At 37.3% G+C, this 11,672-nt stretch overlaps 1 protein-coding gene across 2 annotated transcripts; it reads left to right on the forward strand.

Moving 5' to 3' along the window:
* The first annotated feature begins 3,444 nt into the window (after nt 1–3,444).
* LOC148868288 (mitogen-activated protein kinase 3-like) lies at nt 3,445–8,091 on the forward strand. Of its 2 annotated transcripts, XR_016107549.1 has the most exons (7): nt 3,557–3,842; nt 4,087–4,216; nt 5,175–5,312; nt 5,420–5,752; nt 6,462–6,645; nt 7,132–7,327; nt 7,407–8,091. XR_016107549.1 is itself a non-coding variant. In XM_088971299.1 (6 exons), exons 1-6 carry the CDS (start codon nt 3,640–3,642, stop codon nt 7,580–7,582), a joined length of 1,164 nt encoding a protein of 387 aa, XP_088827425.1. In that variant the 5' UTR covers nt 3,445–3,639; the 3' UTR covers nt 7,583–8,091. The 2 variants fall into 2 exon arrangements, 1 of the variants encoding a protein (XP_088827425.1); XM_088971299.1 differs by lacking the exon at nt 7,132–7,327 and having other exon boundaries at nt 3,445–3,842.
* The last annotated feature ends 3,581 nt before the right edge of the window (nt 8,092–11,672 follow it).

Raw genomic sequence — 11,672 nt, forward strand, 5'->3', positions numbered from 1 at the left:
GAACTCAATTTCATTAAAGTCAAATAAAACCAGGGGGAATTCAATGAGTACCCCATGGGCCACGCCTCTAAAATGGTAGTCCCACTTCCCTAACTAACACCTCCCATGGGCAATGCAACTTTTTTAGCTTAAAAAAAAAAATGAAGCACACTTATATTAAATGCAATTGCTTACGGATTTCCGAATGAACAACGTTTTAAGTTATGTTTGGTGAAAATCCCAGAGAGCCTATTGGCTGTTAATCAGTCATTTTGAGTTGTATGCTTTACCCTCTTTTAGATAATTTATCCGGACCATCTCAAAGTGAAAAAACTTTGGCCCTTATGCAGAAACTTCTTACGCATAACATGTTAGCTTCAATATTTATTTTGAGCAAAAAGACAAATAGGACACTAAATGGGTTAATTTGTCATAACTAAAGCTGCATTTGGCACTCCTTATTTTAAGGACTTATCTTAGTTTTTGTCTTAAAAACTCAATGTTCATAGGAGCATTTTAACTGCAGAAATGAGATAAGTCCTTAACTTAAAATAAGGAATGTCAAATGCAGCCTAACAATATTCCCAAAATTCTTATTCCAATGTTCAACTCAATCTTCCTAAATAGGCACTATGTATTCTCATTTATCAGTATATATTTTCTTTTATTTATGAATCATTTACTTAAACACCTCTAAGGTTTTACATATTTATTAAAACTTACCTCATTTTTTGTGTATTATTAAAACACCCCTTATAGTTTGCAACTATTTACCTGATAGATCCGAACTGTTTATAATGGTTCTGGTTCTATGAATCATTATGATGGGTTGGTTTCGGTTTTAATTTTTTCTGTCCCAATTATTATCAGTTCGGGACTGGTTTTGATTGTCCTAAACCAACTAAACCCGAACCAATTATGTATGCCTATTATATTTTACATACTTTGTTATTTTACATGTTAAGTATATTGCATATCTAACATTGTAATTTTAGGCAGGTTTAAAACCTAAAACCTTTTCCATTTTCTGGTTCATCACATTTAGTGATAATAGGTTATTGAATAAAATATTTGATTCTTATAAGAAATATAGGCCTTAACTCTTAAGTACTAACCGGGTTTTTTTGTTTAATCAGATCCAATCAGATTAGACCCGATTGTCTCAATTACTAAATGGTTTGATTCCGATTTTGAAATAATAGAACCGATTAAGTCTGATTCAATTCTAATACTATTGATTTTAACAATCGATTCAGAATGATTCTACCCTATCCCGAACCAAATTTACCTAATCCGGACTGTTGACAACCCTAATTTTACCTAATCGATCTAACATCATGGACCATTTGTATTTCCGTTCACAAATGATGAATCATCTCTTAAATAAATGAAAATTGTGAAATGGCATAGGTCCAGGTTTTTATTCCAATAATGCCCCCTAAAAGTTCTCATAACACACGTAATCTACACCTTTCCACACCAAGTTATAACGTGGGGGAAAGGTTTTGCTTCCCAAAAAGTTAGGTGTGTTTTCACACATCATGCCCTTTTACATTTTCCAATCGTTCTAAGATGTCATTTGATCATTCCAAAATTAAAATACAAATGCTGCCGACCGAAGGTAGATTAAATAAAACAGCTGAAGACTGTACGAGTGTATTAAATAATGCTCAAAATATAGGGTGGATTTTAATAAATACATAAAACATGTTTTAGTAGGTGGGTATCCAACGGTCCAATTAAATACTCTTCCCTCCTTTCCTTATTTTATTATTTTAAATTTTAGATTTAAATATAATATATATAATTAAAAAATGGATTCTCGAAAATATCTGTAAACATGTGTGTGGGGACTCAAAAGATATGCCTTGATATGTAGCGTATTGAAATGAATAAAAATACAAAATTTTGATCCTTATATATATAATAAATGAATAAAAATATAAAATATTTTAGTTAAATTGATAATGCTCAGTTTGTAAGTAATACAAATACAGTGCAAATATATACAAAATATATGGTTTTGTACTTTATGAATTTATATTTGTACTTTTTCTAAATTGAGCCTATAATAGGGATACAAATATAAATATATACTATGCAAATACATACAAAATAATATAAAATATAATGTTTTGCACTTTATATATTTGTATTTGTATTCCTTCCAAATTGAGCCTTAAAAATACAAATATGTAAAGTGCAAAAGCAGCAAAACCTTATATTCTATATTATTTTGTATGTATTTGTATAATACATATTTGTATTTGTACTCCTTCAAACTAAGCATAAGTTTCAATTTGAAAGGAGTACAAATACAAATATATATAATATAAATTCATACAAAATAATACAAAATATAAGGTTTTGTGCTCTACATATTTGTATTTGTTTTCCTTCCAAATAGAGCCTGATGATGGCAAATTTGGCCCTCCAATGATATTGTGACACATGGCACATTGGAACAACTAGGTGACATCCGGAACCACTTAGGCAATAACTTACCTTAGCCAAGTTGATGGTGTCCCACTTGTGGCCTAGCCCAGGCGTGACCTGGCGGCCTTGCCTAGGCGCCGACCTGACAGCTTGGCACAGGCGTGACTTGGCAGCCTTGCCTAGGCGCCGACCTGGCGGCTTGGCACAGGCGTGACCTGGCGGCCTGGCCCAGGCGCCGAGCTGGCGGCCTAGCACAGGCGTCGACCTAACGACCTGCGAGACGTGCTCATCAACAAATTCGGCATGCATATCCTGACACTCCCACGATCATTGGAAGTTGGCCCATATGTTGAACGATCCGGAGGGTGGTCAACGTGCATGGCGATTACCTCAGGGAATCTCATACCACTTATATGACTTCTCGAAAATCTTGGATGCGATGTGTGAAGCTTGCGCCAAACAATGTCTATATAAAGGCACCAATCCCAATGGCATAGGGGGGCAAGTAAGCATATTCTAGCTCTCATACTTTGTGATTTTTAGCTCGCAATCTACTATGAGAGTACTGACTTAAGCATCGGAGCGACCTCGTCAAGTTAGCCACCCCAGGTCCTCTGACATTGATTCCTTGTAGGTCTCTAAAGAACTACGAAGCTCAACAATTAATCCAGCTCGCCACCAGGCAGCTCGGCAACTAATAGGCAGTTCGACACTCTGGTCAGTTTGGCAACTAATAGGCCGCTTGACCCTCTGGTCAGCTCGACACCTAATAGGCAGCTTGGCACTCTGGTCAGCTCATCACCTAACCTGCCTAGCTCGACTCAGTCAGTTCGACACCTAACTTTCCCAACTCGGCCCAATTAACTCGGCACCTAATCTACCCTAGCTCGGCATTTAATCCAACAAAAATTTACTTTGAACTCTGAATCATCGGCCAGTTATAAGAGACAAAATGACTAGATACTTGACACAAAAAATTGATACATCATTTTTTTTTTTTTACTTAACACAAGAAACAATAAATATATTAGATAAAAAAGCCGTTGACTAATCGGTAAGTGAATAGCAGCCGTCCGATCAAAGGCGGCTGGTGTTCTAGCTCTCCATCTTATTGTCACGCGGTCCCGCGCGTTATCGTACATCCTCAATTCCTCGTAGCCTCTGTCTAGTCGTAGAAAACGGTTTATAAGAAGAAGAAGAAGAAGAAGAAGAGACGACCAAGAAATGCAAGGAGCTGCTGCTGCTGATTCGGGGATGCCTAATGGCCCTCGGAACATGAACGCCGGTAACCCATCGGATTTTCCGGCCATTCGGACGCATGATGGCCGCTTCATCCAATACAACATCTTCGGTAATCTGTTTGAGATCACGTCCAAGTATCGTCCCCCGATAATGCCCATCGGACGAGGCGCTTACGGAATTGTCTGGTAATCACTTTCTCCTCTTCTTTTCTCTTTGGCTAACAATAAAGATGAATTCGATCTTTTGAATTTTTTGATATAGAAAGCAGAAAAGAAAATCACCCCTTCCCCCCCCCCCCAAAAAAAAAAAATATATATATATATATATATATGTTATTTGTGTAGCTTGTGGGTTTTGACTTTTTTGTCCGAACTAGAGAGATCTTTTAGTCATCTTCTTATTGGCTCTTCCTCTGTTGTGTGATTCTAGCTCGGTAATGAATTCGGAGACCAACGAAATGGTGGCCATCAAGAAGATAGCTAATGCGTTTGACAATCACATGGATGCCAAACGTACACTTCGTGAGATTAAGCTTCTTCGACATTTGGATCACGAGAATGTATGCTGACTTACTTCAACTCTGTTTAATGGTGGTTTCTGTTAGTTCTCGTTATTTCTTTGTTTTTTTCCTCTTTGTTCCCTTTCTTGTCGTGGCTGTCTTGTTCTTCTTCTTTTCTTGTTATCTTCTCTGTTGTGTTTTTGCTTTGTCTTAATGAAATTTCTGATTACCAAAAAAAAAAAAAGGAGACTTCCTTCAACTCTTTTCATTTGATTGCTCGAATTCGAAATGGCAAAAATACGTTTTCTTACTTTTGTGGTTAGCTGTATATCTTCAAATGTTTCTTTTTTTTTTTTTGTGAATACCTTTTAACCTTCTAGCTTATGATTTCTAATGGATAGTACTTTCTCTTCTTTTATTCGCAATGTAAATCTCATCGTAACTGTAACATATAACATACTGATCCTGGTCTAAAATGTCAGTTACAAAGAAAAAGGGTTTTTATCTATTCCATTAACAAAGTTTTTGCCGTTAGTTTATTTTTTCTAATCCATATCTAGATGTTAGGAATTTATGAATTTCATTTTCTGAAAGTCATATGTAATAGCTCCAATAACTTGTAGCTAAAATGAGAGATAATAGGTTAAAATGGTTTGGTCACGTGCATAGAAGACCACCAGCAGCTCCTTTGTTACAAGTGGAAGGGACTAGAAGAGCTAGGGGTAGATCAAAAAAGACATGGGTAGAAGTAGTAAGAAATGAATTAAACACTAATAATTTACAGTGGTATGGTTTTAAATAGAATGAGTGGCGAAACAGGACTCATGTAGCCGATCCCATATAGTTGGAATAGGGAATGGATGATGATGATGATGATGATTTTCTGAAGTCATATATATTCTTTACCAAGAAAAAATAATTGATATTGATACTTGTTTTCATTATAATTTAGTAGTTATAGCAGTGAAGTTGTTGTTGTCAGGTCTCATCCTAGTTGGATCTGTTGTATGTGAAACAGGTTATCGCCATAAAAGATGTAATTCCACCACCTATACCAAGAGCCTTTTGTGATGTCTATATTGCCACTGAACTTATGGACACTGATCTTCACCAAATAATTCGTTCAAATCAAGAATTGTCAGAGGAGCACTGTCAGGTAAATTTCTTTGGCCATGCATTCTTGGTCTGATCACTCAATCCTCTCATATACAAATTGAGATGGTTTAAAACTAATATTATCCCAATAATTGTCCTGCTTTCCAGTATTTCTTGTACCAGATCCTGCGTGGGATGAAGTACATACATTCTGCCAATGTTATTCATAGAGATTTGAAACCCAGCAACCTCTTGCTTAATGCAAATTGTGACCTGAAGATATGTGATTTTGGGCTAGCTCGACCAACTTCAGAGAATGAGTTTATGACAGAATATGTTGTCACCAGATGGTACAGGGCACCGGAACTATTGTTGAACTCCTCAGACTACACTGCTGCAATTGATGTGTGGTCAGTGGGCTGCATATTTATGGAGCTCATGAATAGGAAACCATTATTTCCTGGTAGAGATCATGTGCATCAGATGCGTCTATTGACAGAGGTAAGATGATGGTTTTGAACATTACTTACAATTTGGGGGGTCTGATCATCCACTACCAAAGTGAAATATTTCTGGCCTTTACTTTTGAACTATTGAAAAGCAAACGCAAGTTAGTACTTAGGAGTTAGAATTCCTTGTAACCAATATATCAATTTTACTTCAGGGTTATGAGCAAAGTATATGCACTTGATGTACATAACACCTTTTATTTTATTTTTTTGGGGGGCCGGGTGGGTTAGTGAGCTACACAACAGGGGGTAGCCCTCTCCCAAACGAATTCGGCTTCGGTCAGTGCAATCCCGTGCCCACACTGTTCGAACAGCCTCTTGCAACCTTACATTGGGAATATCTCCCCACGAAATGAAGCACCTAAGTATGGAGATATTCCCAATGCAAGGCTGTAAAGGCTGTTCGAACAGGTGTTGCACTTACCGAAGCCTAACTCCCCCCAAACCCCTAGACCCCCAAACTAGCTGAAGGCAGAACTGGATCCCAGGTCTCTGCACATTAGAATTTTATCTCTTGGATTAGAAATCTCATATGAGTTAAGAAACCAAATGGAAATAATGATAAAGAAAACTATGTGGTTCACTTACGTGGTTGTTTTATGATTTAATGCTTTATTCAGTATTAGGATGAAGTTGCATTGTATGTTGTGAGCAGTGCTAGTCAATGAATGAGTGCTTACTCATGATTATATACTTTTCAGCTTCTTGGCACACCCGCTGAAGCAGAGCTTGGGTTTGTTAAGAATGAAGATGCAAAAAGGTACATCAGACAACTCCCTCCACATCCTCGGCAGTCATTTGCCCATGTGTTCCCACATGTTCATCCAGCTGCAATTGATCTCATTGAGAGAATGTTGACATTCGACCCCACCAAAAGAATTACTGGTAACTTTCTTTCCTTCTTTCAAGCTAATTGGTGCTTGCAACCTCATTTTTTTGCACATTATGGGAATTTCATAGATAAAACAACGTTATATACATTATGCTCGTCTTTCTAATAAAACTCTGGTTGTTCAGTTCTGTCTGGACATTGTTCAAAGTATGACTATGTTTTGTCATTTAAGGCAAATTTTAAAATTTAGTGCTCTTTTTGCATATGAATAGGGTGGCAGTACAAGCCATTAAATGACCTTTACACCTTTACAAGCTTCCTGTCCAACTTATTATTCTCCAGATGGGGTGCGAGGTTATTATCAAATGGTCACTGATGCACTTACCTAGTGAAGTAGCAAGAAGTAGAGAATTATAATCTGTTGTTTTGAATCAAGCTTGTTGATTAAAACAGCTACACAATTATGGTTGTGCACATTATTTCTAAATGGTTCTCTTGTTCCAATAGTCTCCACTATCCATCTCAAAATGGTATTGCAGAGAGGAAATTATCCAATAATATCCAGTGGACAAACATGTCCGGTTCTCTTTATGCCACGAGAAGACCTACATGTCATCTTGATATGCTATTGTCTCCCTGGGTTGTAAGCAAATGACACCAATATAAGACTTACAGATGGAAGTAGGATAGTATTGTACACTATTACACCCCAGTCCCCAAGCGAAGATACAGAGGGTTGGTATTTTAATTTTCTTGTTGCATTCTTGCTTATTATATTTCAAGTATCTGAATGCCAAATTGGTTTACTCTGCAGTTGAAGAAGCGCTAGCTCATCCTTACCTTGAAAGATTGCATGATATAGCTGATGAGCCCGTTTGCCCAGAGCCATTCTCCTTTGAGTTTGAGAAACAAGCCCTAGTGGAAGAGCAAATGAAGGAGATGATATACAGCGAGGCCTTAGCCTTCAATCCAGAGTATGCGATATGGTAAGTCTGGTAGACTTTGTTTTATAGACGATAAAAATGGTCTTCGAATACAAATAGAGAAATGGTGGCACACAAACAAGAAATAGCCACCCTTCTTACAACCAGTCCTATATGGTAAGCTTTGTATGCAAGGGCTATCAGAATCCAATTGACGAAGTCAGAATTGCAGATCAAATGGTTGTTGTGATCATTCTGTCTAGTTGAATTTGTGGGGTTCACTGTTTGCGTGTCATGCATGATTATAGCCTGTCATGCCATTTATAATCAGACTTGCACCTCTACAAGAGCAACGGGTGATTTTTTATGATTTTTTTCTCGTGTGTTTGTGACGGTACTTGGGCCTTTTATATTGCCTAAGTTGAAAATCATATCCTGTGATGTATAAGGTAAATATAATGTAGACTAATGTAGTTGATGACTTGATGTGTATGGGTTTACCTCTTGAATCGAAAATGACTACGTGACAAAAATATGCCAGTGTGGAATAAAACACTTGTTCTTTTGTTCATAAAACTCAAGCTCTTGTAGCTTTTCTTTCTTTTTCTTTCATAAACTATGTTAGAAAAGTGAAGAAAAACTAGCAGAAATCCTTATTGAAAAAGTAAAAGATGCTGACTGCCTTATTCGTGGTGGTCCTTCTAATCAGTGTTTTCAAGCTGTCATTGACCCAGTCAGTTGAACCAGTGATTCTGGGTTTTGACAGTTTTGAAGCAGCCCTGTTGAAACCTACTACCCGCCTAGCTTTCTAGGTTGGTGATGGGTGGTTTGGTTTTTAAAAAACACTGCTTGTAATTGTACTTTAGCTATCCAATTGATTGGCGACCTTCGTAGTCCATTTATCTGCAAAGCTAGAGTTTCCTATTCATCTTTTCTCTTTGGTTTCTCCTTTGAGTGGTTAATAACATGTGATCACTGTCATGCAGCTAGTCATCTGCTATTCATTCCCCAAGTCAGCAACCGAATTAGAAACAGGTAAAACTAAAGGGGAGGTAAAATAGAAAATGGTCCTCTACTAGTGTTGCGTAATGACCAACCCTTCATTAACTACAAGGTTAGGCTTGAGGAGTGAGGACAAGTACAACAGATTGCATAATAAGTAATAGGTTCAGGGTCAGAGTTTCCAAGGTCTGTCAATGGTTGGCTGTGGTCTGGGTCAGGGTAGATCCCGTCCTAAATTGATAAAATAGACAGAGACCCAGTGCCACTGCAGTACACAGACCATATAAAGTCTGAAGTAACAGAATGAATAGAACCAATCCTGTAAGGCTATTACTAATCGGACAGGACAGGCCTTTAGGCGGGTAAATTGACAATAGACCTGCACATTCTCTGGCTCTCTCTTCTCAGACATTTAGACATCTTATATATAAAGTTATTAATGGTAAGACATGAAAAGTATATAAATTATATGTACATATAATTCGGTTAATACAAAAAAAAAGGTTCAGTTGGAACAGGTAAAATTAATCGAGTCCCTGACCCTATCATTAGTCGGGATTCAAAATGCAGACCCAGATCGATCCTATATATACAAGAGGGTCAGAACCGATAAATCAATCTGGACCATTGATAGTCCTAAAGTTTCCACATCACGGTGCAGTTTGAGAAAACTAAAGCCCAAAGTTTTTCAAAATTTAGTTTTTGGGGAGTTAAAAACATGTTTTTTCCATTGAAAAAGAGTAGGGTCGCGAAACACCTGAAAACAGGCGTATCGGGACCCAAAAGTATCGAAATTTTGAACCTTGCTTAAGCCCACCTCTTCATTGAAACTGTAGTTGGAATTTAATCAATCAAAAGCTTTGGTGTACTTCAGAGGTATCATGGAATGAGCTCCTTCTATCCAGTTGTCAGCTCTCGGTGTGGAGTGTAAAATGAAAGGTAAGTGCTTCAGAAAGTAGGTGGTTACCAACCTGTTTAACTCCCTCCTCTCAGCTAGCATGAATCCCCTTGGATTCCTCTTAAAGCACGTTTTCATGCAAATTGCAAATGAGAAATGACTTCTCTCCCCAACAAACGAAAAACAAAAACTGACCAAGTCTTCATCCAAGAACGATAGCCAAAATTGTGATGCTCACAAAGGAGCCGGCTTAAGATAAAAGAGTTGAAAACAGGACCATGCGGGAAACAGTTGATATTGTCTGGGTTGGTAGGAGTAGGACCCACTCACAGTCTGTCACATATATTAAAGGGAGATAAAACTAAATCTCCCCACCAATTTAGATCTCTTACCCGCAAGAGCCCTATTCACTTACCCATTACATCGCAACCACATTTGAGAACATTTTCTCTATTTGTATGTTATCATGCACGCGAGATGTTTCCAATGCACGCTGTAGTATCATGTGGTGGGTGTGGAGAATTTGTGAATAATTTCTCAAATAGAAATAAAATTCAGCAAACCAGATTCCCATAAACTCAGACCTTCAAATCCTTGTCCACACGGGGTTTAAGAAAATTTATCATTGCCAAAGCACTCAGGCCCCTTTTTACTTCCCCTTTTAATTAATAACTGAAAATAAATTTTCCGCCTTACAACCCATCTCTGCCATGTATTGAAAACATCTCCCCATGATAATGTTATATCTGATGATGTCATCATCTGGAGATATTCCTAGTACATAAAGGAAATATACTGTGGGACATTGTGAAGCAGCCCCTTATGGGGCAGTGATATGATCTATCTTCGTGGCTAAGTTTTATTGCCGGACAAAAACATCCAACGTTCTACATATAACTACGATAAATCACATTTGCTAGGATGTATTGTTGTAACCCCACTTTGATTTAGATGAGGTAACGTCTTGGTGGTGGAACCACTTCAATACATCTCCCAGTTGTAGCCCTGCTTGTAACAAAAGTGAAGAGCACAGAACAAACCCTAAAGTGTCCAAGAAGTACACTCTTTGGGTTCAAAGGCGGAGCCCACACAAAAAGGAGAAATCGATTCTCTTTACGTAAAGCTTGTTATAAAGTTAATGGCACTTTGGTTCAGGCAAGCCATAAACAATGAATTCCTACCACCAACACAGCCAAGACCAAAAAGAATAACTATGAGCTAACATTGGCTGGTAAAGTTCTCCGGTCTTGATTAATTATTGAACTGCATATGTGAGGGTATTTATTGTCTTCTAACAATTAACGCACTCCACCATGGATCACGTACAATAAAGAGAGGTCAGATCTCCATTCTCCGCCCCACAACGTCCAATCAATCAAACCGATCAAATCGGTCTGGCCCAATTTGAGTTGGTCCGTTTTTCAAAATCATGGGTCAGTTTTTAGTTTGTATGAGAAAATAAACCGATAATTTGCTTTGGTTTCATTTTTCATACATGAAAATCAAAACCAAACTGAATTGAACCGATACTATATGTTTAAGTAATTATTAATTAGTCCATACCTTATATGTTAAATGTTGATATATTTTATTTTTGTTTTATTTGAACTTTGAAAAAAATGGTTATTTATGATAACAACTAAAAAGTAAAATCAATACAAATATAATACAATGGTACGATGTTTAATTCGGTTTTGTATAAATTTAAATATATATTGACAAAAAATCAGTTTTGCATAAAAAACTCATTGATTCAAATATATATTTTGATTTCGCATAAAAACTAAAAAGAAATAGACTTAAATATAAATAGATATTTTAGTTTTAAATATATATAAAAACCGACTAAACCAACCCAAACCAACCCTTCATGTTTGGGTCGGTTTTCCTTCAGGGTCGGTCGGTTTCGGTTTAGTCAATAAGTAAACCGATTAGGTCAGATCAATTGAAAAAAATGACTCATACCGACCCAACCCGACCCGTGAACGCCCCTACCCCACAGCATATTCCCACCGTGTATTGGGAACATTTCCCGATGATGACATCATTGGGACTGATACTATCATCGGGAGATGTTCCCAATACACAGCGGACATGTGTTGTGGGGCGGAGATATGAACTCCAATAAAGAATCTCTCTTCCCTTTGAGCTCCTTTTTTGGTTCAATTATCTTGAGCATCTCATCTGATCTCTGTTTTTTTTTTTGATAAATTCAAAAGGGATTATACAAGACGGGAGATAGCACGTCCCCAATAAT

The sequence above is a fragment of the Nelumbo lutea genome, chromosome 2, assembly GCF_056320005.1.
Source record: "Nelumbo lutea isolate HS-2025 chromosome 2, American lotus-T2T, whole genome shotgun sequence".
NCBI lineage: Eukaryota > Viridiplantae > Streptophyta > Magnoliopsida > Proteales > Nelumbonaceae > Nelumbo > Nelumbo lutea.